Source organism: Camelus dromedarius, chromosome 1, assembly GCF_036321535.1.
Source record: "Camelus dromedarius isolate mCamDro1 chromosome 1, mCamDro1.pat, whole genome shotgun sequence".
In the NCBI taxonomy this organism is placed as follows: domain Eukaryota; kingdom Metazoa; phylum Chordata; class Mammalia; order Artiodactyla; family Camelidae; genus Camelus; species Camelus dromedarius.
In genome coordinates, this window is record NC_087436.1 from 94827568 (window position 1) to 94852679 (window position 25112).

At 36.2% G+C, this 25112-nt stretch overlaps 1 protein-coding gene across 3 annotated transcripts in view; it reads left to right on the forward strand.

Moving 5' to 3' along the window:
• The first annotated feature begins 9531 nt into the window (after positions 1 to 9531).
• Positions 9532 to 25112, forward strand: part of RFC1 (replication factor C subunit 1) — a 63259-nt gene continuing 47678 nt past the window's right edge. For 2 of the 3 annotated variants that reach the window (XM_064487388.1, XM_031435881.2), the window contains exons 1-2: positions 9532 to 9664; positions 19278 to 19403. In XM_064487388.1, the coding sequence (XP_064343458.1) occupies positions 9662 to 9664; positions 19278 to 19403 (129 nt within the window). In that variant the 5' untranslated portion in view covers positions 9532 to 9661. The remainder of the gene's footprint in view (positions 9665 to 19277; positions 19404 to 25112) is intronic. The other variant, XM_010980388.3, reaches the window with a different exon arrangement.

Genomic DNA, 25112 nt, shown 5'->3' on the forward strand with positions numbered 1-25112 from the left:
CTCTCCTGTGAGTTGCCTTTTCATCTCCTTTGCTTATGTTTCTATTTTTTCTTTCTCTAAAGAATTAGAGGAGGAAGCTCATTATATATAAAGCTTTAAATCCCTTGTCTGATATATATATATACAGCAAATGTTTTCTCCTAACAGTTTGTCCTTTAACTCTTTAAAAACAGCTTTATTGAGATATAATCCCCACACTATACAATCCATTCACTGAAAATATACAATTCAACTGTTTTTAGTATATTCAGAGTTGTGCAACCATCACCACAATTGGTCTCAGAATATTAATGTATTTACATGTGCAAAAGTTTTTCATTTTTGTGCAAATTATTCACTTCCTTTTGGGTTTCTGGGATAGGAAAGTAGTCTCCAGTCTAAAATTATAAAGGTATTCTCCTATATACTATTTTTAGTGTTTTTATCATTTTGTATTTTGTGTGTGATCTTCTTAAAATTAATTTTTGTTTTTATTAAGGTATTTACTCCCCTTAGTCCCCTCCCCCACTTTCAACTCTGTAGTTGTTCTTCTAGAATTTGTATATCTCCACATTTGTACATGCATAGTATTCAGGTACTGTTATCTTTCAATTCCTTTGTTTCAAACTATTGATATCCTTTCATGATAGATAAAGATTTAGGTTTCTCATATCACCATTTTCTGTTGGTTAAAAAATTACCATTTTGGTTAAGTTGATATTTAGAGTTTACATTATTTTTTATATAAATATTATTTATTGCTGAATATTGTAAATGATAGTATACTATGATCATTTTCTCTCTTTGTTTTTCCAGTGGTTTAATAATAATTGCTTTGTTTTTCATTTGCTTGGCTGTCTTTTGTACCTATTGCTAAGTCCCCACACCTGCCAATAGCAGGTACAAGGCCAATCTCCTCTATTATTAGTTTCAATCTTTTTTTCCTGGAATCCCCCCTCCCAGAGACCTTTGTTTCTCTCTATCTACTGATGCTCTGGGCCTGCTTCCTTCTGCCTGTTTGTGTTTTTGGGACTTCCCTTTGCTGACATCTTAGGAATTCCTTTACCTTTTCCTGATTGGATTCCATTATATGAATCTAATTTTTTTAACTTTTCTTGGTTCACTTCCTTCTTGTCATGGAGTGAATGCCCCAGTAGCTTTGTCCAGAGGGCATGGTGATGACAGCCCTTGCTAGCCTTTCTCCTGAGCGACACTGCTGCAGTCTGGACCACTTCCCTCCACACCTGTTCCACAGCTGCCACCTGGGGATTCCCCTTCCTTTTTTTCTGTGCTTGATCACCTGTTTTCTTTACCTCCATGCCTTCTTCTTCTTTGTGTACTCCCTCATTCTGGTAAAACACATTTTCCAGTAGTTTCCTGAAAAAAGCTACAGAGGGAATACATTTTTGGGGAGAGGGCAAATTACATGTGTTTTCCGCCACACGTTTGTTTGGTTGTTTGGCTGGGTTAAGAGTTCTAGGTTGGGATCTTCTTTTTTTTATTCTTTTGTCTTTCTTCAAAATTTTTTAAAGGCTGTTTTCTTACCAACATTCTATTTTGTATATCCAAACAGGAGAAAAGTTCAAGAATATTAAATGATTAACGTGTTTGTGGGCTATACTTGAGTGTGTAAAGCACTATCAATAAAACAACTTGAAAAAAATTGAGGATCATTTTCAAACAAACTTTTGAAAGGAGACAGAGGTGATGCCTTCTCTGGCAGTAGATAGGTAGGACCATCTCTGGTATCATGAGTGGCTATACGGTCAGCTCCACATTCCCTGGACTGTCTCTAAATTCACAAGTGTGAGAGGCCATGGCATTGGCAGTGGTAGTGATAGCAGCAACGGAAGCTGCAGTTTCCAAGTGTGACCTTAAAGCAGAAAGTCTAGTGATGGTGTCTGAAATCATTTCTTCAGCCCCTGCCCCTCCAACATATTAAATGCCAGATTCCTTGTAAAAAAAAATAACAAAACAATACTCTTTTCTGAGTGAAATACCCAGAGTGATTTCTGTTTCCTACACTGAAGGCCAATAGAGGCAATGTTCCTCTTTGTGATTATATCTGTAAATAGCCCATCCATAGCTGTTGTATTTTCTGAATTGCTAATTATTTGGAATCTAAATCTGATTTTTGTTCTTTCTGCTGACTCTTACCATCATGCTGGTGTTTGGTCATCTCTGATTGTGAGCAGAGGCTTTGCACTGGTGATGAGGTAGTCATCTCTGATTGTGAGCAGAGGCTTTGCACTGGTGATGAGGTAGACTATGCAGATATTTGAGGGAAGAGCCTCCAGGTAGAGAGTGAGTAGTGCGTGAAAAGTCCTTGAAGCAGAAGCATGTCTGGTACCTTCAAGAAATAATGAAGAGGTCAGTGTGGCTGAGAGTAGTAGGCAGTAGTACAGAGCGGTAATGGGACTAGATAGTGTAGGGGGATGGGGATGAATCTGTCTTTTACTCTTAGTGAGAAGAGGAGCATTGGAGAGTTTTCAGCAGAGAGTGACATGATTTAACTCATATTGCAAAATAATCAGTCTGGCTGCTGTGTTCAGAATGTACTGTAAGGGGGTCAAAAGCAGAGTCAGGGCCATGGGAGAGCTAACTGTGGCTTGACTTGCACGTTACTGGTAGAAGTAGTGAGATTTGTTAGGTTCTGGTTATTTTTTGGAAGTAGCGCCAACAGAATTTACTGATGGCTTGGATATGAGTGTCTGTTTTGTATGTCTCTGCATGTGTGTGCGTGAGAGAGAGAGAGAGAGAGAGGGAGGGACAGGGAGTGGGAGAGGGAGAGAGAAAAAGTCAAGAATTACTTCAAAATTTTTGACCTGAGCAAATGGAAGGATAGAAGTGCTATTAACTGAGATGCAAGTTTCTGAGGGAAGATGAAGAGTTTAGTACTGGACTTATTAACTTTGATGTATCTATTAGACAGCCAAGGGGAGATATGAAGTTGAAAATGGATTTGTAAGTCTGAAATTTATAGGAAAATTATCAGTTGATGGAAATTTGGAAGTGTCAGTGTTCATACAGTATGTAAGGCTATGAGACTGGATGAAATCACCAGGCATTGTGTATAGAAACAAGCCGTGGGGCAATCAAACACTAAATGGAGTGACAGAACCCAAGTCCGAGGAGTGGCTACTGAAGAAGGAAGAAAACCTGGAGACTACAGATGCCCTTGAAGCCAAGTGCAGAAAGTGCTTCATCAAGAAACACTTCTCATGAAGAAGAGCTTTGTTGAAATCATAAAGACTTATGTTCCAAATTATTAATAATTTATGAATTACACCTTCACTTTTTTAAAACAAAGAATCCTTAAAAATGTTACTAAGATTCATAGCCATGTTATACATTATTTGGGCATAAATATAAATTTTCTGATTTCTTTGCTCATGACTATTTCTTTCATTCCACGTTTTCAACCACGTCTAAAAGCCATCTCAGACTTAACACATCCAAAAACCAAATTCTTGTTTCCTGTCTCTGATCCTGTTTGTTCAACCCCATAGCCATCCACCTTGGGGTCATCTTTTTCTTTTAACTTAAAATAAATTATACTATAGAAAAGTTGCAAAGCGATACAGAGAGTTCACACACATTCTTCACTCAGTTTTGCTTCATGTTAACTTACATGATCATTTGCAATGGTCAAAACCAGAATATTATGCTATGCTACTACTTAATAAGGTATGGATTTTACCTTACTTCCTTCTAATGTCTTTTGTGTCGAGGATCCCACATTACATTTAGTTACTGTGTGTTTTTAGTCCTCGCCAATCTGTGATAGTTCCTCCATCTTTCCTTACTTTGACACTGTTGCTTAATCTTGGTCAGTTAATTTGTAGAATATTTCTCAATTTTGGTCTGTCTGATGTTTTTTAATGATCAGATTTAGATTATGCATACATGGTAGAGAAAGAGAAAAGAGGTAGTATTCAATTATAATGTGTTTCCACATACAGAAATGTTAAGTTTTACAAATCATACTCTTAAACTATAACAAATATTTTCTGAAAAATGTCTAGAGAAGCCTAGGCATTAGCGATATGCTGTATTTACTTTACCAATTACAGTGCTTCTCACTATCCCAGAGCTAATGATAATATTTATATAAAGGCATCAAACTAGGTATAACATTTTAAAATATAGAGTCCAAAGCACTTGACTTTGCCTTAAAGCAAGGTTAGACCTTCCTATATGAACTAGCAGTTTAAAGATATGTTAAAAAGCATTGCTTATTTTCTTTTTATGGCAATGAATCAGACTTCACTTGAATAAGATTTTGCTGTATATTTTATGAAAAATATGAATTTATTGGAATTCCTTTTTCATGCATCTTTTCTATTCTGACTTGTGTTCATTTAAAAGTTTTTTTTTACCTCTAATATACACAACCTTCTAAAAACAGTGATTATATTCAGTTTTATTTAAGTTGCATGTGAAGAAAGATGACCTGTAAGATTTCCATGGAAGTTCAAAAATATTTTCATTTCAAATGTTATTGAAATATGAACTAAAATTTTGGGTGTTATCTTATTATAGAAACTCAGATTCTCAAGAGTCTTAAAGGTATATAATATCCAGGTATGTGGTCCTTCCTTACTACAGCAACAGTTCTCAGATAGCTGATGGCAGTTTCTTTTATTTGCTATGTCTCATTATTTCTGTGAAACAATAACAGTTCTAGAATTACTTTGATTTGTAGGACTTGGAGAAGGAAAGATTATCCTAATCATAAAATCTACTATCACCACAAAATGCTATTGGCATTCCTGTTGCTCTGTCTATAAATACCTTTAAAGTTGTCGATGAATATTTCAGGGAATTAATCTGCAATTTAAAATACATTATATATATTTATATATGTGTGTGTGTGTGTATGTATATATAATCAAATGTGTATGTCAATAGTAAAGTTACAAACTTTTTGTTAAATTTACAATTTAAATGTAAATGTTTCTTCTAATCTAAGTGAAGATACTGCTTTATTAATGAAACAAACTTTTTTGTATTTATAGGATATCATCAGGCAAGTTTATAAAAATTTAATTACTCATGCATAATCATATTAAGAAGATTAACTGGATATCATCAGATAATTAAGATAAATGACATAGTACCTAATTTCCTAAGTTAGAACATGTGCACTTTAATGCTGACAGATTATGACCTAATGTTATGTTCATAAATGGATTACAATATCAGTATCACTGTTCTGGATCTCTGCAGGCATCACAAACACAGAAAAAGACAAGCTGCCTAATGGGCTGTTTTCTATAAGGAAAATGTTCCAATAAATTCTGACAAAGCAGGACATGCTAATATTTGTCCAGAGGGCAGAAAGTCACATTTGTTGTTGCACAGTGAAAATTCGATTGATTTCTGTTAACTTACAAAAGTCTGTGGGAAAGACAATGTAACTATTGTGGTTCTGAAAAGCATTTCAAACTGACTCCATTTGTAAAGAGTTCTTCCTATCACACAGATAAGTTAAGTAAGGCACAGGTATTAACACTGAGAATTTATATTGTCCTTTGCAATTGTTTTCTACTTACACATGGCACTAGTTAGTTAGATTATAAAGGATGACCAAAATTCAAGTCATGCACTTTCTAACTAACACAGGGCTTTTAGTCAGTTTCAGGAGGGCAACAATTTAACTCTGTATATGTTATGGAAAGAGAGCCAATTATTATTCACATAATCCAATTATTCACAAATTTAGAAACATACTACTAGACACATTCATGTCAATATTAATAAGTTTTGGGAGAAAGAGTTCTTCATGGAACGTCAGCAGTTCTTCTGCCAGTGGTATATCCTTAAGTGGGGGAGGGAAAGAGAGCCCTAACTTTCACAAAATTGGCTTTGCTGACAAAGTTTTCCCTGAAGTCCTTTCTTTTAAGGATTAAGACAAGGCCAGTGAGCATTAGGTGATCAGATCCAATATATAATGTATTTCTTAAAATGTGTCTTCTCTGTGATAGGTCTCAAACTATTACTAAAAGAAAAAATATTTTACAAAATATTTTAGACTTTTAATAGACACTCTTAATTCTGGAGACTGCAGTGCTTATCCAATTGCTGTATTATCTGTTACCAATGTTACTCTACAAATGAAGCATTAGTCTTATTTACTCATCAGCTGGTTTCAGAAACATTTATACTAAGAAGACCTGAATTAAAGAAAGCAGACTAAAGAAAACATGAGGAAATAGTTTTGATGAAAATACTTTTAAGAAAACACGCGAGGAATCTTTGTTAGCTAATGTTTTACATCACTGATAAATGACTTTTCTTTGCCTCTCTAAAAAACTATCTACACAGCCCTCATTTGTTCTATTCTTTCTTCATGTATCCTCAGTCTCTGGGAGATGCATCACTGCAGTCTTTCAGTTAATATTGAGACATGGGAGTAGTTATGACCTTTTATCATCTTATTCTTATGGTCAAAGAAAGGCCACATAGAGATGGTAGGTGTACACAGGCTGGTCTTTTGCCTCGAAGAAATTCCAACTAGACACTGTTATGGAAAAGTGCCCAGGAAGGGTTAAAGTCCGATGTAGTTATTATGTAGAAACAAACTTAACAGGAGACTGCTGCTCTGCTATAGACAAAATTGAAAAAAATCACATTTGGCAATCTCCTAGCACTCTTCAGATTTCTCTGCCATGGAAAACAAATGAGTATCATATTTTCCCATAGAATACATAGTAATTTTTTTTTCTTTTTGGTCATAAAATACAAAGTGTAAAAATGATGGGATCATAGTCTTTTGGCTTAAAATCTTATAAACCCTTTCTTTATAGCACTTACCCTTATTTGAAGGTATAGCATTTATTTTTGTCTACTGACTTGTTTTTCTCTTTTCTTCAAAAATATAAACTTCAGGGAAGCTGGGGCTGTCTGTCTTGTTTACTATTGGTTCCCAGCATGCACATAAAAAGGTGCCAACACAGAGCAGATGCTCAATAAATATTTGTTGAATGATGCATCAGTGAAAATCACCACAGCAGAGAAAATAAGCATGAATATTCTGTTCATGCCTATTTTTTGGTTACCCTTTGGGTTCTTTAAAACATTTCTGCTCTGGTTATCTATCACTTTACAACAGAATGTCCCCAAACTTAATACCTTAAAAGAACAATCATTTTATTATCCTCAAACTACTGTGAGTCAGAGAATTTAGGCAAGCCTTGAGTAGGTGATTTTTCTGCTCTATGTAGTGTTGACTTGGGTCACTTAGTGGACTTCCACTAGCAGCTGGTATCCTGGGTCCAAGATGGTTTCACTTACAAGCCCGGTACCTGGTGGAGATGGCTGTAAACCTGGGCTTGACTGGTGCCTTCTCCTGCTTTACAGGGTGGCTCAGGTTCCCAGAGAGCAAGGTGGGAGCTGCTAGTCCTCTGAAAGCTTGGATTTGGAACTGTCATAGCATTATTCCCACCATATTCTTTGGTCAAATCAGTTACAGGTCATCTCACGTTGGAGGAGGAGTATGAAAGCATATACAGCCATTTTTAATCTGGTACTTTTCTGAGATAGAATATTTCCAAGTAAATGTTCCTAAACAATCCAACAAATTCAGTTCAGTATCTTTCCGAAAGTTACAGTCTTCTGACTTAGGTCTCACCTAAATTCAAGGAAGCCTTTAAAATACTGAAGAAGAAATGCAAAAATTTAAAGTAGTATAATGTAAAAGATATGTAAAATTTTTAAAATATATCTTATTCACTTATTCATAACACAATGAACACTGTAAATTGGTTTAGGTTCTCTGAAGTTATAGGTAAAAAGTTACATGATGTGTTTGCTATGTACATTTTTCTGGAGAGTAGGTTCATAGTTTTTGTTTTTATTTATTTAAAAATTATTTTATTTAATTTTTTTGGTTCATAGTTTTTATTGATTTCTCAAAGGATCTGATGAATCCCCTCCTCCCCAATCAAATATTTCCCTAAGCAAAATTATGGAGTAGGTAAGTTTGTTTTTTGAACTATCTCCCTTGATAATACCTAGCCTTGTGTAATAATAATAACAGCTGACTTAAAAAAAATATTACTACTGCTTATATGCCAGGAACAATTTCACAATAACCCTATGAAGAACATAATACTATTATCTTTATTTTACAGATGAGGAAACTGAGCCATAGTAACTTCCCCATGGTCACATAATTAGTGTGGTGGGGCTAGGAACCCAAGCACACTGGCTTCAGAGTGTCCCATTAAATGAGGCCCTGTTCATTAGTTCCAGTTTACGGCTTTGTAAATTGGAGATAATAATAGTTGCCAGTATCAATGTAGGTATTAGATGAGTTAAACTGGGATAGTCCATAGCTGCATGTCTGTAAAGTAGATAAACAAGTTTATACTGTATAGCACAGGGAAACATACTCAATATCTTGTCGTAGCTTATAGTGAAAAAGAATATGAAAATAAATATATGTATATTCATATATGACTGAAGCATTGTGCTGTACACCAGAAATTGACACAACATTGTAAACTGACTATACATCAAAAAAAAAAAATAGCTGCATGTCTGGAACATATTACAGTGGCCATTTAATAAATATGAGTTCTCCATGCTTAGCCTCTGCTTTACCCCAGAAGGCTTTACTATCTTTCATTGTAAAGAGATGGGTGTGATAAAATGCAAGAGGGAACAAGGGGTGGGTGGGTGGACGGACAAGGATTTAAAAGTCTGGGGCCAAAGCTGGAGGGAGATATTGCTCTCCCCACTAAACTCCTAAAGGTCTCACGTTTTTCTCTTAAAATTGTATGTAAATGTCACTTTCTATTCCACAGTTCAATTGGTTATCTATTAATATAAAACCTTTTTACTCCAAAGCCTTCGGGATCATTGTTCTTCTATAGACATACTTTGTCATCCCTTGGCTTCACTCACACAGACACACAGACACACCCCTTTGAGGGACTTAGAGCAGGTTTAATAATTTGTAGGCCTAGATTCCCAGCCTAGGCCCCTTAGCTTGTTTGGGCCTATTTTCATTTATAAAATGGAGTGGGTGGTAATGACTAGATGATTTTACCTAAGTCTTTTTTGTTCTGGAAGTATACAGCATAAAATTGTCCTTTAGCCAGACAGTTTTCAAACTGCGGATCTCCACTTGAAAGTGGACGAAAAAAACAACTTGGTAGGGCAAACATTTAAGAAAAAAAAAATCAGGGTAAATACTGTTTGATGAAATTCTTGTTCAGAATAGATACTGAGATGTAATATGTGAAACATAATACACCTAAAATGTGTCTTACTGCGGCTGGTAATAGAAACATTTTAAAGTTACTAAGTAGGGCAATGCACCCCTCAAACGTGTATCCGGGAGGAACCGAGGAAGCCAATCTCGGAAGCTCCCCACTCCAGCGCCCCCGCCAAAAGCAGAAGGCAAAAAATCTGGGCGCGGGCCTGGGTCCCGCCGCTCCTCGAGAGGACAGCGGCCCGCCGGCCTCAGGGGCGGCACCTGGGCCCACGTCGCTTCTCCCGCCTCCCGCCCCGGCCGAGAGGAAGCTGTGCGCTTCCTGACGTCATCACCGGGCGCCGCTGCCTCGACCTCCTTCTACTTCGCGGGAGAAGTTGTTGGCGCGAAGGGACCGTGATCCCCGGTAACGGATTCGCCTGCCGGCCGGCCTGTCCGCCGCGCCTTCGTCCGTGGGCTGCCATGGTGAGCCCCCGGGGGAGGCCGTGCGCCTCAGGGGCTGGGGAGAGTTTGCAGGCTGGGTGTGGACCGGGCACGCCTGGTATGGAGGGTCGGGGAGGACCGCGATGCGTGGCTCCGGAGGGGAGCGAAGGCAGGGAAGGGGCACTGGTCGCACAGCTTTCCGTGGGGCTTCAGCTCTCGGCCGCAGCCAGCGCGCAGGGCTCTTGGTGCTGTGCGGCAGTTTCACTTTTTTTTCACTCTTGGGGGGAAGGGAGAAAGGAAGGGAGTAATGTTAGGTGATTATTTGGGCTTAGCTGTAAAGTTGTTTTTCCTGTTCAGCGTTGCCTGGAACCTCAGTTTGAGTCCTGCCTAGAGCGTTGATTTCAAGTTTTGGGTCATGAAGGAGAAAAATGTAACAAACTTCTTTTCTAATAGATAAGTTGCCTCAGGCCTTCAACTTTCGTCATTAACAGCTCTGCGAAACGCTCATCATAGGGTCATTTTGAGATTGACGGCAAGGAGAGGGTGTTCTAGTTTGTTTAGATGAGTTCATGGAAATCAAAGAGAGAACATGGTTTACAAGGAGGGGAAAACAGCTAGTAGAAACAGCTGAAATACATCTGACAGCTGCCATCGCTTACCACCTGATGTTAAATAATCTTAAAAAAAAACCCTCATAGTATAATTTTGCATAAAGCATTTAAATAGAGAGCGAAATAGTTTTGCAGCCGTCAAAACATACTGGAATGTCAATAGGTGCAAGTATGTGTTTGAAATAATTTGAAGGACAACTTATGATGGTCTGTTAAGCCAGAACCTATTTAATAATCAGACATAATTATTTTTCAATCACTGTTTAGCTCATTTGTCATAATTCCAACATGCTGGGAGTGGGGTGGGGTGTGTGGAATTTTATGCCACATTAGGAAACCTTACAGCCTTTATATTTTTACTCAACGAAGGATGAAATAATGATAATAGCCACCTTGTAACAAGTATCTTCTTCAGGTCAGTGTGTGAGCTGTTTGTTTTACATACCTTTAAATATGATAACGTTAAACCTCACAGCAGTCCATTTTTACAGATGGTAAAGGAGGCTTTTCAAGTTTAAACAATTTGTGACATAACTAATAAATAGTTGAACTACAATTAGAGCCTAGATTCTTCTGACCACTACATTATACCACTTCTCTAAAATGGTCATAATTACATTTTAGACTTCAGGTATTGTGGAAAGTTGATGAGATTTGGAGTCTTGAAGATGAAAGTGAGGTGATGTTTTGGTCTTGCTCTGCCATTTAATGGTTAAGTGGTTTTCAACAAATAAATAGCTTTACTTTAACCTCTTAAATCCTGTTTCATACCTGTAAAAGGGGGGAAGATAAAGTTGCCTTAAGTGATTGTCTTGAGGATTAAATAACGTAGAGCTTCTATTTTGGTGTCTGGCTTGTGGTAGGCAATATACAACTACATGACTAATGATCTAATTTTCTCAGGAAGGACCCTGTGGAACATTACAGAGAGTTTAAGGGACCACTGATGTTGTCAGTTTGGTGAACAACAGCTTGTATAGTCAACTTTTGATCATTCAGTTACTTTAAATAATTGTTCTTTTCTTTCTTAGTATTCTTGTTCATGGTGCAGATGAAAAATAAAGCCCGTTTCAGAAAAGGGAGTCAGATGGATCACTTTTGCTGTTTGTAAAGGGAAAAAGTTCTATAAAATACGTAAGAGTTTTGGATTGTATTGGTGTTTAATTTAGTCCTTCTGTCTCTAGTACACAAATTAGCAGAACCCTAGACCAAAATTCTATTCAGCATATGTTTATTGAACACCTGTGCACAAGTTATATTGTACAGTAGTTCTTAACTTTTGTTTGGATCACAGCTCCATTTGATAATGTGGTGAATGGAGTGCAAGTTTTCTGCCCACAGAAATACATATAGACACATACACACTATTTTAGGGGATTTACATATCTTATGCAGCCCTTCTTTGGATGCAAGGTTAGCAGCTCTTGCCCTGGGAGCTGCATCTTTTTCTCAAGTCGTTTCTAATTAAAGTTAGCAGTACAGGAGTATAATACTGTACCCACAAAATAGAATACTATGCAGCCATAAAAGAGAACACTTTATGTCCTAATGTGAAACAATTGCCAAGATAATTAAGTGAAAAAAGAAAGTGCAGGACAATACGTAAAATATGCTACCACTTTATGTAGAAAAAGAGAAAAGAATGTATATGTATTTGCTTGAAGATGTGAAGGATACGCAAGGAACTAACTGATAACATTTGTTGCCTCCAAAGATGGGAAGTGTGTGTCTAAGGGCAGGGTGGGAGGGAGACATTTTACCTCTTTGAATTTTTGAACCATGTGAATATAATGCCTATTAAAAAAGGAATTGAATTGAAATTAAAATAAATAGAATAAAAAAGTAGCTGTGTAAATGATTTGGATTGCTGTGAGGATTTAATTATTTGTTCAAAATGTGTATGAAATCTGAGAGATGCCATGTTTTAGAAGTCAGCATATGTAATTCATTGACTGGCATAATTGTTTATTGAAAATGTGCACAAAGTTGAATCAAACATGCATGAGACTTAAGGGACAGCCTTTTTGAAGAACTGTCAAGAAAGCCTGGCTACATCTAAGCTGCTTGGTTGCCCCATTCTGGGGGATACCTTTCACATTGTAGTTTATTATGTGAATGCTCCCTCAGAGTAGTGTAGTCACCCTTTTATAATGTAATTTTTGCCATAGGTACTAGTACTTGGCCTCTAAGGCCCCTCCCTACCTTTCTGATCTCATCTGTCTGTCCTTTGAGTGTGTTAAGCCAGTTCTGTCCCAACTTGTATACTTGCTATTTTCTCTTCTTGGAATACTCTTCTTCCTCTTGAAATTCTTTGCCTTTTTGTCATCATTTAAGTCTCACATCATCACTTCCTCAGAGCTTCTGGTGTCATATCTAAGAAACCACGACTTAATCCAAGGTTATGAATATATATACTTCTGTTTTCTTTTAGGCGTTTTATAGTTTTACCTTTTACATTTAGGACTTTGATCCATTTTAAGTTAATTTTTGTATATGGTGTGAAGTAGAGGTCCAAGTTTATTTTTTTGTACTGGATCTCCAGTTGTTACTACACCATTTGCAGACTGTTCTTTTCCCATTGAATTATCTTGGCTTCATTGTCAAAAATCCGTTGACTGCAAATGTGAGGGTCTTTTTTTTTTTTTTTTAACGCTTAATTCTGTTCCATTGATCTGTTTACCCTAGTGCCAGTAACACTTTTTATTACTGTAGCTTTATGGTGAGCTTTGAAATTGGTAAATGTGTCCTCCAACTTTGTTTTTTTTCAAGATTGTTTTCCCTGTTCTTGGTCCCTTGAATTCCCATAAGAATTTTAGAATCAGCAAAGAAGCTAACTGGAATTTTGATAGGGATTGTGTTGAATCTGTTAGTCAATTTGAGGAGTATTGCCATCTTAACAACATAATATCTTCTGATCCATGAACATGGGCTATCTTTTATTTGTTTAGGTCTTCCTTAATTTCTTTGAGGAATGTTGTATAGTTTTCAGAGTGTGGGTTTTACACTTAAGTTTATTCTTAAGTATTTTGTTCTTTTTGATGATACTTTAAATGGAATTATTTTCTTAATTTCACTTTTGGATTGTTCATTGCACGATATAGAAATACAGTTGGTTTCAGCGTATTGATCTTGTATCATGCAACGTTGCAGAACTCATGTAGAGTTCTAATAGTTTTTTAGTGGATTTCGTAAGCTTTTCTCTATTTAAGATTATTTCATCTGCAAATAGAGATAGTTTTACTTCTTCCTGTCCAATCTAGTTGCCTCTTAAATTTTTGCCTAATTGGTTTTTTGGTCACAGTGCTGTGTAGGAGTGGCAAGAGTGGATCTTTCTCCTGATCTTATGGGAAAGCATTACAAGAAGTTACTTTTTGTTTTTTAAGTACAAGGCCTTAATATAATTTTAACCATTTTAAAATTATTTCATAATTTGTCTTCGCTGTGCTGCTATCAATATACAACTTAAGTCAGATATATAATTTTGCCTTTTAGTGGTTTTCAAGGTAAATGATTTTTACATTTAAATAGATTTTGTAAAGTGTGTTGATAATCAATTTCTGCTTGTGGATTTGGTGGATGATTTAAAGACATTAATCAAAAATGTATTTCTTTGTTACTTTCAAAATAGAGAAGTAAAGCCAAAACAGTATTTTGGCAACCACTCCACAGTACTTATTTTGCATAAAATCTGTTCTCTTCAAAGTAAGTGAACACAGTGGCATGATTTGCTTTCTCTTCACATTTTTGGTAGACGAATATAACTTGTTTGTTGGTTGAACCCATCAACAGTGGAAAAAAGTAATTAGAGTGGTTTGGTTATACTTCAGAATAAATATATATCAGCTTCTGTACTTTGACCTTTTAACTTTAAATAGCTTATTTCTGTGCAGGTTTAGGAGTATTTATTGCAAAAAGATTTTTTTTTCATCTCTAACTCTACTAGTAGATTTATAACCAACCTAGTTGGAAACTTCTAAAAATACATGATTTTTTTTGAGTACTTGGTGGGGTCTTTGTCTTGACTTAAGTATATTAAAATTGCATTTGGGCTGCCTGATAGACAGTGCTTCTCTCTAATAATGTTGTAGCATTTTTATTTACATCTTAGGGTAGGAGAGGGCAAAAGATCTTTTTGCTTACATTTAAAAGCATCTTAAATTTCAAAACTTTTACTAGAAAATGTCTTGTTGGTATTCTCAGTTTTTTCGTTTGTGAATTGAAGTTAAAGAACGTCATACACTTGTTATGTGGATCTAAGTAGTTAGTTTTTTAAAGTCCTTAAATAATTGTCTGGCACAGAGTAAAGCTTATCTAAGAGTTTGTTAAAGAAATAAATGAAACCCTAAGTCAAGGTATTGGCAATAGAAATAGAGGGAAAAGGACAGCAGTATTTGGGAGGTTAGGTTAGGTGGGATGATTAGACAAGAGGGTTGGAATGAGGAGGAGAGAGTGCCCATTCTTCTGTTTTGCATGAATGGTGATGCTATGCATTGAAGTGGGAAATAAAGGGAGAGAAGCCAGTCCTAAAAGAATATGAGCTTAGTTTTGGACCTTATGAGTTGGAGGCACTCTTGGGGCATTTGGGTAGAGGTGTATATGGCAGACTGTTGGCTACACTGATATGGAACTGGGAGGTCTAGAGTGTAGGCAAGATTTAGGAGGTATCAGTGTGTTTATAGGTGGTACTGACATTGAGATGGGTGTGAGTTAGCTTGCGTAGTGTGAGTATGTGGATCAGCAGGTTTTAACTTAGCGTTCATGGAGAGCCATTAATCAGCTTCAGGGAAAAGCCCCAAAGAAGAAAAAGTATTGTACTTAAAGTGAAAGTATTTTGCTTTTTGTAGCTACAATATTGTAATATGACAAGGGAGTACCATATTATAAAAGGCCAACTTTAGTAATTTACCTCTAAAATAATACAGTGTTGATTTAATACCCACTTAAAATTTCTTAAAATAAAGAATAATAGGTAAGATCATGGCAAAAAAATTAATCTCAATTAAATTAAAACACAATGTTTAAAAACAAATCTACTATGAATTTCATTTTCTGTAATCAAGAACCTCTGTTTCTGAGCCCAGATGTGAAGGAATGACCATTCATGTGGTCAGCCAGTATTAATTAAGCATCTACTTATCTGACATGTTGACCTGAACTTGAGATGCAGTGATGAGTAAGGTAGACAAGCTTGCTGTGTGGACTTACAGCAGTGTGTACCAGCTCAGATTTCTATGACTGTGAAAAGTATCTCCTGCTATTCATTTTGGGACCCATTTCAGGTGTTTCTTCTTTGTAAACTGTCCCTGAAGGCTCCCTGTGTTGGGTGCTCCTGGTGCTTTTACAGTTTGGTGATTAGCTGTGTCTTAGCACTGTTTTGTATTTAATTTTGTATATACTAATTTGTCTCCCAAGTAGCTTCATAAGGGCATTTTCAATTTGTGTCCTAAGTCCCTGGCACAGTGCCTGCCTGTAATCACACAAGGATCAGATGTATCAGGAATAATGAGAAGGGAAACACCGCGTGGCTAGTTGTAGGGTATGGCTACTTTTGCGTAGATCCTTAAACAGGAAAACTCTGAGGGGGCGGTCATGGTCAAGTGGAGAACTGTGAAAGGGATTTGGAGTCAGTGGACCAGGTTCCGTTCTGGTGTGCCGCCTTTTATGCTCACAGGAATCCTGTGAGGCAAGTGGCATCCTGGGGAAACTAAGGGCCAGAGAAGTTAAGTAATTCATTCCAAGTGTCCGGTAGTAAATGGCAAAACTGACAAAAAGTTGTATTTGTCTGACTTAATTCCACTTACCTATAAACTGGAGATGAATCATTCTATTTGCCTTATTTACCTCAAAGAATCATCGAAGATAAAATCTATGTCCCAGTAGTCCTATAAGTAAAAGCATGAAAAACTTACGTGTTGTTCTTAACTATGCTTTAAATTTGTTTCAACTTTTATGTGATTTTTGCCTAAATCTTTTGCTATATTTGAACTGACTTGTTCAATGAGTAACTATTTAAAAAGAAAGAAGAGTTAATTACTATTTTCTCTTGATTTCCCCAAATAAAACTATCTTTTTTTTTTGCCATTTCTTTTAGAAATGAAATTACTGGGACAAAGGGTATGCACATTTAAACTTTTGATAAATATTATTGGATTGTTTTGGAAAGGTTATACCAGTTTTTACTTTTATTAGCAGTGTAGTGTATAAGCATCTGTTTGCCCACATCTTTGACAAATCTGGGCATTATCAATCTTTTAACACTTAGAGAAAAATAATCAAGTTTTAATTTATCTCCTTGTATTTGTGAAGTTGAGCATCTTTTATTCCGTCTATTGGTTATTTGTGTTTCTTTTAATTTTCCTACTAATAGCTTTTATTTGCTTTTCCACCGGGTTATCTTTGGTTGATTTGTGGGAGACCTTTTATATATAACATGTTGTAGATACTTTCAAGTTAGTTGCTTATATTTTAATTTTGCTTATGGCATCTTTTATTTTTATGTAGCCAGATGTGTCTTTCTTTATGGATGGTTTCTAGCCTTGATGTTCTACTCAAAAGGACTTTCCTTTTAATGATAAAAGTAAATTTAAAAATGTGTTCCTTTTTCTATTCATATACTCACCAAGAATTCTGTGCAGGTAAGAGTGATGTTCAGATCCATTGTTTGGGAGTTTGATTAGTCACTAGGCTTGTACTTCATTTCATGAACTCTTTAAAGATCTGGAATACCAGACAGGGAATGTTAGTTGAAGAGTAAGATGAAGTCACACTATAAATTAATGTCAAATTGGTGACCTTTGCCTCTTAGATGTTTATACACCAGATGGCTGCTCACATTGGAGATAATCCCTAAAAAGGTGTAAGTAGAATGACTTCCATTCTGATGAAAATTCTTTTCCAAAAGTTTAGATTTTTACTATGTACTAAGTTAGATCAGGTTGCTGTAATTTCTTTAATTATTCTGCTGCCGTCAGACTATAAGGGCATAGGGAGTGGGAGTGTAGGGTAGAATAAAGGGAAAGGAAAAGAAATGGGGTGTGAATACTTAGGAAGAATTACTTAGGAAGGAAGGGTTGCAACAGTGCTGAGGATTGGCACTATGTACAGACAAATCAGCAAGCTCGACGTTAAACCAACAGTTCCACTTCCTGAATTGTTTTGTTTTCTTTCTCTTTGCGGTTTTAAGCATTTGTGGTTCTAACACAGATGGAAAACCACCACCAACTTTAACCTGATTTTTTTTTAAAATGAAGGTTTTGGGGATTGAACCCAGGACCTTGTGCTTGCTAAGCATGCACTCTACCACTGAGCTATACCCACTCCCCTCAACCTGATTATTAATATTCAGTTTTGGTATATCCATGGTGCATGTGTGCTGTGTGTGTGTGTGTGTGTTTGTGTTTGTTTAAAAAGTCACCACTGTTTGAGTGAATACTCACTTGGTAATTTTAAAAGTGAAACTCCAATATGAAACTCTCATTTCCTCCAGAAGCAATAAAGTGAGTAGTTGTCAGCCCCAAACTCAATTCTTTGCAAATTATATGGAAGGCAATGGCTTTCTGGCCTTCTTTATCATCTATCATTTCTTTAGCACCTGACACAAATGTCTCAGGTTTATAGCTGAGGTATCCATTCTGCAAATGGTGTAATTTTAAGATGGATTTGTGACTTTTCTATATTAAGAAATTTACAAAAGAGGGTACAAAACCAGGGAAGTCTGTAACCTTTCAAAAAAAATTTAATGTAGATATTTATCTATTTTGCTTATTGGCTTAACCACAAAGCTATTTGTGTGTGTGTTGGTGTGTTTGCATAACACACTTGTTTGGGGTTTTTGACATTTTTCAGAGTATGACAATTACTGCCAGGTTCTAGGAAAAATTGTTAATTTTCTTACATTTCACAGAGTACTTTTAACAGGCGTTTTCCTCACCACAATAAAGAGAGAGAGATTGAAACATGTAAACAGGATTGAAAACTCAGTTTTATAACCATTAAGAATAAGAAATGGGAAAACGGTGCAACTGGCTTTTGAATCCAGTTCTTTGAAATTCAGATCCTAAATTCTCACTATTCTCTCTGTTCCTTATACCCTTGCCTGTGAGCAGAGATCACTGTAAATGGGTTATGTTTCAGTGACATGAAGGGTTAATAGTTCATTAATGAGGGGGGAGGGAAGCTTTTTACTGAACCAAAATTGTGATAGATGCGTAATTAATCCATAAACTGTAGGGAATATTAGTCTAACTTTACTGATGAGAAAACAGATTAAATTAACTTGCCCAAAGTCACATAGCTAGAAACCACTAGAGCAGAGATTTGTGCCAGGGATTTCTTATTCTAAGGTCTGTTCCCTTTCCTCTACACCATAGTTTTTTCACAGTTTAAATCTAAAAGGGTAGGGAAGATTATGTATGCAAAGAGTAAGAAAGGTGAGTGATTTTAATTGTAAATTACATCACAAATGTTTCAATATGATTAATTTGATTCTACTGTTTAACACAGGGGATAGAGTAATTGAAGAAAATATTGTAATCATCAAAATTGTTTTCTTTGGGATTTGGAAAAATCATATACAAGAAAATAATTTCAAGGTTCTTTGTTATTAAGATCTTAAATGATCAGGGTTATGAGAGTTATTGTTCTCCCAAACTAGAGTAGAACTCCCAGGGGCAAGGATTATATTCTTCATCTTTTATTTTTTCCCCTACTGTGCCTGAAGTAATGGGGTATGTGCATGCATGGTCAATAAATACTTGTTACTTGCCTTTTTAGTAATTGTGCTATTGTTAACAAAAATTTCACTTATTTTTGCCCAATTTCTGAGAATTAATATTACTTTTCATTAGGCACATTATTTCTGACTCAGATAATTCTGTCAGTTAACTTTTGCATATAGAAAGAATGCTGCTGCACACATGGAACTATCTCACTGAATAAATACTGAGGGTAGACCAGTGTGTGTGTAGAGTTGTTCCTTTTTACAATTGAAACTAGAATTTTGTGCAGTTAATGTTTGTGTGTGCATCTCTTGTTTTTGCTTTTAGGATATTCGGAAATTCTTTGGGGTTGTACCAAGTGGAAAGAAACTTGTAAGTGAAACAGTAAAGAAGAATGAGAAAAAGTCTGCTGAAGAAACTTTAAAAGCAAAGAGAGGAATAAAGGAAATCAAGGTCAGTTTTCCAGATACGATACTGAATTGTATAAAAGGTTAAATAAACTCAGTTCTGAGATTTGATATATTGGGAGCCTTGAGTAATAGTAAATATAGATTTCAACTCATTTATTAGCAGAGGAAGAAGAAAAGTAATAAGGTATTAGTTATTTCTAGTTAACATGGCTTTACTTCATTCATAGCTTGTATTTTCCTGAAGTAGTGGTGGAACCCTTTTTAGTTGTTACAGCTTTGCATTTTAAGACCAAAGTTTGCTCATAGAGACATGAGTCCCAGATGAATGGTATCGGACTTCAGGTGAAGGAAGGCTTTGGAGGAAAGTTTTATTCTTTTCCCTGTCCTCCTTGGGCTTCAGAGAAGTTAAGATATGTCACTATGAAAAGCACAGGCAATGGCTGCAATAATGTATCTGAGTTACACTTTGTGTAAAATATAAGAGTTTTGCAACTACAGATCGGTTTACCACTGCCCCATCCTTTATGCCCTAGTTGGCCATATGTATTACATCTGCTTATGTTAATACTTCACATTCAGTGTAATAATTATTGCTCTAAACTGACATGTATTTTAAAGAAATTAAAAGAGAAAAATGATCTTTTATATTTAATCATGTGCTTGCCATTTCTGGTGATTTTCATTTCTTATTGAAGATCTGAATTTCCATCTAATGTTATTTCCTTTAAACCTGAAGAATTTTCTTAAGCATTTCTTGTAGGATAGGTCTGTTGGCAATGAATTCTGTTAAGTTTTTGTCTTTGTTTTACTTTCACTCTTGAAGGTTACTTTTGCTGGATATGGAATTTTTGGATTGACATTTTTTTGTTTCAGCACTTTAAAGATGTTCTACTGTGTTTTGGTCTCCATTTTTTCTGATGAGATGTTAGCAGTTATTCATATTGTTTTTTGTTTTTGTTTTTTGTATTTAATGCATTGTTTTTCTCATGCTGCTTTGAAAGACTGTCTTTTTATCTTTGGGTTTTAACTTTACCTATGGTGTAGCTGGGTGTGGTTTTCTTGTGTTTATACTTTGTAGGGTTTCTGAGGTTCTTGAGCCTGTAAATCTGTATCTTTCTTCAGATTTGGGATCTCTTTGCCATTGTTTCTTCAAATACATATATCTGCCCCATTCTCTCTCTCCTCTTCTTCTGTCATTCCAATTATATACATATTAGGATTTTGTAATTGCATCACAGATCATTGAGGCTTATTCATTTTGTTCTTTTTTTCCTCTGTACTTCAGATTGGGATAATTTCTCTATTATTATCTTCAGGTTCGTTGACTCTTCTGTCGTGTCCAATTTGCTGTTAAACCTACATAGTAAATATTTTAAATATTAAAATTTTCAATTTTAGACTCTCCATTTGGTTCCTTTTCATGGTTTTTAATTTCTTTCCTTTATGTTCATAAGTGTAGCTATAGTAGCTCCTTTAAATTTCTTGTTTGCTAATTTTAGTATTTGGGTTATATTAGGCTTGGTCTCAGTTAAGGCCTTTTATCTTGAGTCTATGGCTTATGTATTAGCTTGGGCTACCATAAAATACCATAGACTGGCTGGCTTAAGTAACAGAAATTTATTTTCTTATAGTTCTGAGATCTAGAAGTCTATGATTAGGATTCCAGCCAATTCATTTTATAATGAGAGCTGTTTTTCTGGCATGCAGATGGCTGCCTTCTTGCTGTGTCCTCACAAGGTCTTTCCTTGGTGTGAGTGCATAGGGAGAGAGAGTGGTTAAGACACAGAGAGGGTGAGTGAGTGTGTGCATGTGTGTGCATGCAGATGAGCTTACTTGTCAGATCAAGGGTCATCCCTGTGACCTCATTTAATCTTAATTACCTCCGTAGAGACTCCATCTCCAAATACAGCCATAGTAGGAACTCAACATACGAATTTTGGGGGGATACAAGCATTCATTCTGTAACATTCTGCCAGTGGCCCCCTAAAATTCATGTCCTTGCATGCAAAATACATTCATTTCATTCTAACAGCCCCCAAAAGTCTTAACTCATTGCATCATCAGCTCTACACTCCAGAGATTTATCTAAAATTATCATGTAAATCAGATATGGGTGAAACTTGAGATATGATGCATCCTGAGGCAAAATTCTTCTCCAGCTGTGAACCTGTGAAACCAGACAACATATGTTTCCAAAGTACAATGGTAGGACAGGTATAGAATGTACATTCCCATTTCAAAAGGGAGAAATCAGGAGGAAGAAAGGGTAGCAGTGCCAAGCAAGTCTAAAATCTAGCAAGGCAAATTTTGTTTGATCTTAAAGCTTGAGAATATTCTTCTATAGCTTGATGCCCTGCCTTCTGGACCCACTGGGGTAGTGGTCCCACCTCCACAGCTCTTCAGGGTGGTCTTATCCCAAGGTTACTGGGTAGATGCTGTCTGATCTCTTGGAATAGGGGATGAGGCAGCTTTGATCTTTCAATCTCCTTCAGGGTCTTTCTTTCCTATTCTTGGAGAATAGTGTAGGTTTGCAGCTGAATAACTCTGTTGTCCTATCCTGTAGAATCAAGAAGCTTGATAGCCTTCTTCATTTTGTCTGCTTCATTTCAAACTGGCAGTGTTTTTGCATGTATATCCCATAATCTCTTTATCAGCTGATAGTCCAACAAACTTTTAGTATTCTTTTCAGGACACACATTCTCATTTTTTGCAATGTAGACAGGTTGAGAATTTTCCAGATCTTTAAGTTTTGGTTCCTTTTTTGGTTAACCATTCATCTCTCTCCTCATGGATTTTGCTAGAAGAGTCAGAAAGACCCAGGCTGCACCTTCCAACATTTTGCTTAGAAATCTCCTCAGCTAAATATCCAGTTTCATTGTTTACAGTTCTGTCTTTCAAAAAGCGCTAGAACACAAATTCAGCCAAGTTCTTTGCCATTTTATAACAAGGACTGCCTTTCCTCTAGTTTTCAATAGCCTGTTCCTCATTTCTATCTGAAACCTTAACAGAATGACCTTTAATACTCATATTTCTACCAGTATTCTGTTTATGATGATACATGTATTCTCAAGACAATAGCGGCTTTATACCTCTCATTTTTCTTCTTGAGACCTTGCTGAAATTGCCTATAACATCCAAATTTCTGCCAATAGTTTCTTTATAGCAGTCTAGACCTTTTCTTTTCTTTTTTTTTTTTTTTTTAGCGTGTCCAATAGAACTCTTCCAGCCTCTACCATTACCCCGTTCCAAAGGTGCTTCCATATTTTAGGCATTTTTTACAGTTGCACTCCACTTTTCAATAACAAAATCTGTGTTGGTCAGGATTCTTCAGAGAAACAGAACCTGAAAAGAAATTTATTTTAAATAATCAACTCATGTGATTATGGAGTCTTAACAAGTCCCACGACCTACAGTTGGCAAGCTGGAGACGCATGATAGCTGATGGTGTAGTTCAAGTCTGAGTCTGAAGGCCTGTGAACAGGAGACCAGGAGAGCCAATGATGTGGTTCCAGTCTGAAAGCTAGTAGACTTGAGTCCCAGGAAGAGCTGATGTTTTAGTTCTGGTCTGAAGGCAAGAAAAACTGATGTCCTAGCTTCAAGGCAATCATGAAGGAGGAATCCTCTTATTTGGGAGAGGTTCAGCCTTTTGTTCTCTTCAGGCCTTCAACTTGTTTGATGAAGCCCACTCTTAACAGGGAGTGCAGTCTGCTTTACTCAGTTTGATTTAAATGTTAACGTCATACAAAAACACCTTCACAGAAACACGCAGAGTAATGCTTGATGAAATATTTGGGCGCCTTGTTGCCCAGTCAAATTGACACATAAAATTAACCATCACAGGTCACATTTCCTGTTTCTCTGTATGTTTGGTTATTTTGGATTTACCTTGGAGAGTGTGAATTTTACAGTGTAGGAACTTTGGATTCTGTTATATTCCTCCAAAGGGTGTTAAATCTTTTGGTTTAGCAGGCAATTAACTTGGCTGAACTCAAACTCCAAACTCTTGTCCATCCTATGATGGGCAGCAATGGGCATAGTTGTTTAACTTTTTTAACTTTATCTGGGTATTTGGAGTTGTTCTGTGCTTATGTAGTTCAGGAGACAGCCACAAATTTGGGTTAAGTTTATTGACAGAATTTGGGACTCCCATTCTGTGGCTCTCTCCTTTCTGGGATACCGTCTTCTACTTTTGAATTACTGTGGTTGTTTCTAATTTTGTCCTTTGGTCTGGTGATATTTGAATTATAATGGTTTATTCATTTCATTTTCTTCCAAGCTACTTAATTGTGCTTACGTTTTTGAAGTTTCATTATAATGGATAGAAACATAGTTCTCCCTTATAATTGATTTTATTTCTTTCTGTCTGCTTTCTTGATGCTTTTTTGGAAAATTTGAATACATTAGAAATGTGATGTATGACTGCAAAATATTAGTAGTACTTAATAAGTATGTTAGAAATGTGATACATAACTGAAAATATAAACATTAACACCTCTTTTTGCCTTGGTTTTATTTAGCTTTCCACCAGGCATTGGGTAGTGGTAGGCCCACAGATCCTTAGCTTTTATTTCTGTCTCTATCTTTCATTTTCAGTAAATTCTTGCCTTCTAATCGCTGACATACTTTTATTCTGTGTTACATATAGATTAGTAATGAAAATGGAGCTGAATAATAGTACAGCTTTTTCTACAGTTCTTTCTTTCCCATCTGATGTGATTATTATCTGGCCAATCTTTTTCCCCCAGTTTTATTGAGAAATAATAGACACGCTTGATTGTTTAAGTTTGAAGTGTACAGCATGATGGTTTGATTTACACATATTATGAAATGATTACCACAAAAGAAAAGAAAGAAAAAATTTCTCCTTGTGCTAAGAACTGTTAGGATCCACTCTTTTAACTTTCCTATATATCATACAGCAGTGTTAACTGTAGTCTTCATGTTGTACATTACATCCCTAGCACTTATTTATCTTAAAACCGGAAGTCTGTACCTTTTGACCACCTTCCTCCAGTTCCCCTGACCTCCTGCCTCTGGTAACCACAGATCTGATCTCTTTTTCTATGAGTTTGGTTATGAGGTTTTTTTTGTTTGTGTTTTGTTTTTTTAAAAGATTTGACATACAAGTGAGATATATAGTATTTGTCTTTCTCTGCCTGACTTATTTCACTTAGCATAATACTTTCAAGTTCTATCCATGTTGTTGCAAATGGTAGGATAACCTAATTTTTATGGCTAAATAGTATTCCATTATTATGGATCTATCTGTGATTGAGGTAGTACATACATATACCACAACTTCTTTATCCATTCATCCATTGATGGACACGTAGGTTGTTTTGGTGTCATGGCTATTGTAAATAATGCTGCTATGAGCATGTGGGTGTGGATATCTTTTTAAGTTAGTGTTTTTGTTTCCTTTGGGTATATTCCCAAAAGTAGAATTGCTGGGTCATATGGTAGTTAGGTCTATTTTTAATTTTGGGGGGAACCTCCATGCTGTTTTCATAGTGGCTGTACCAATTTACAATCTTACCGACAGTGCACAACGCTTCCCTTTTCTCCACATCCACGCCAGTATTTGTCATCTCTTGTCTTTTTGATGATAAGTCTGGCCTTTTCTTTAGCCTAATTAGGGCATTATTGACGTCTGGGGCTGGATAATTCTTAGTTGTTAAGGAGTGCCCTGTGCATTGTAGAATGTTTAGTAGCATCCCTAGTCTACCCATTATATGCTGGTAATAGCCCCACC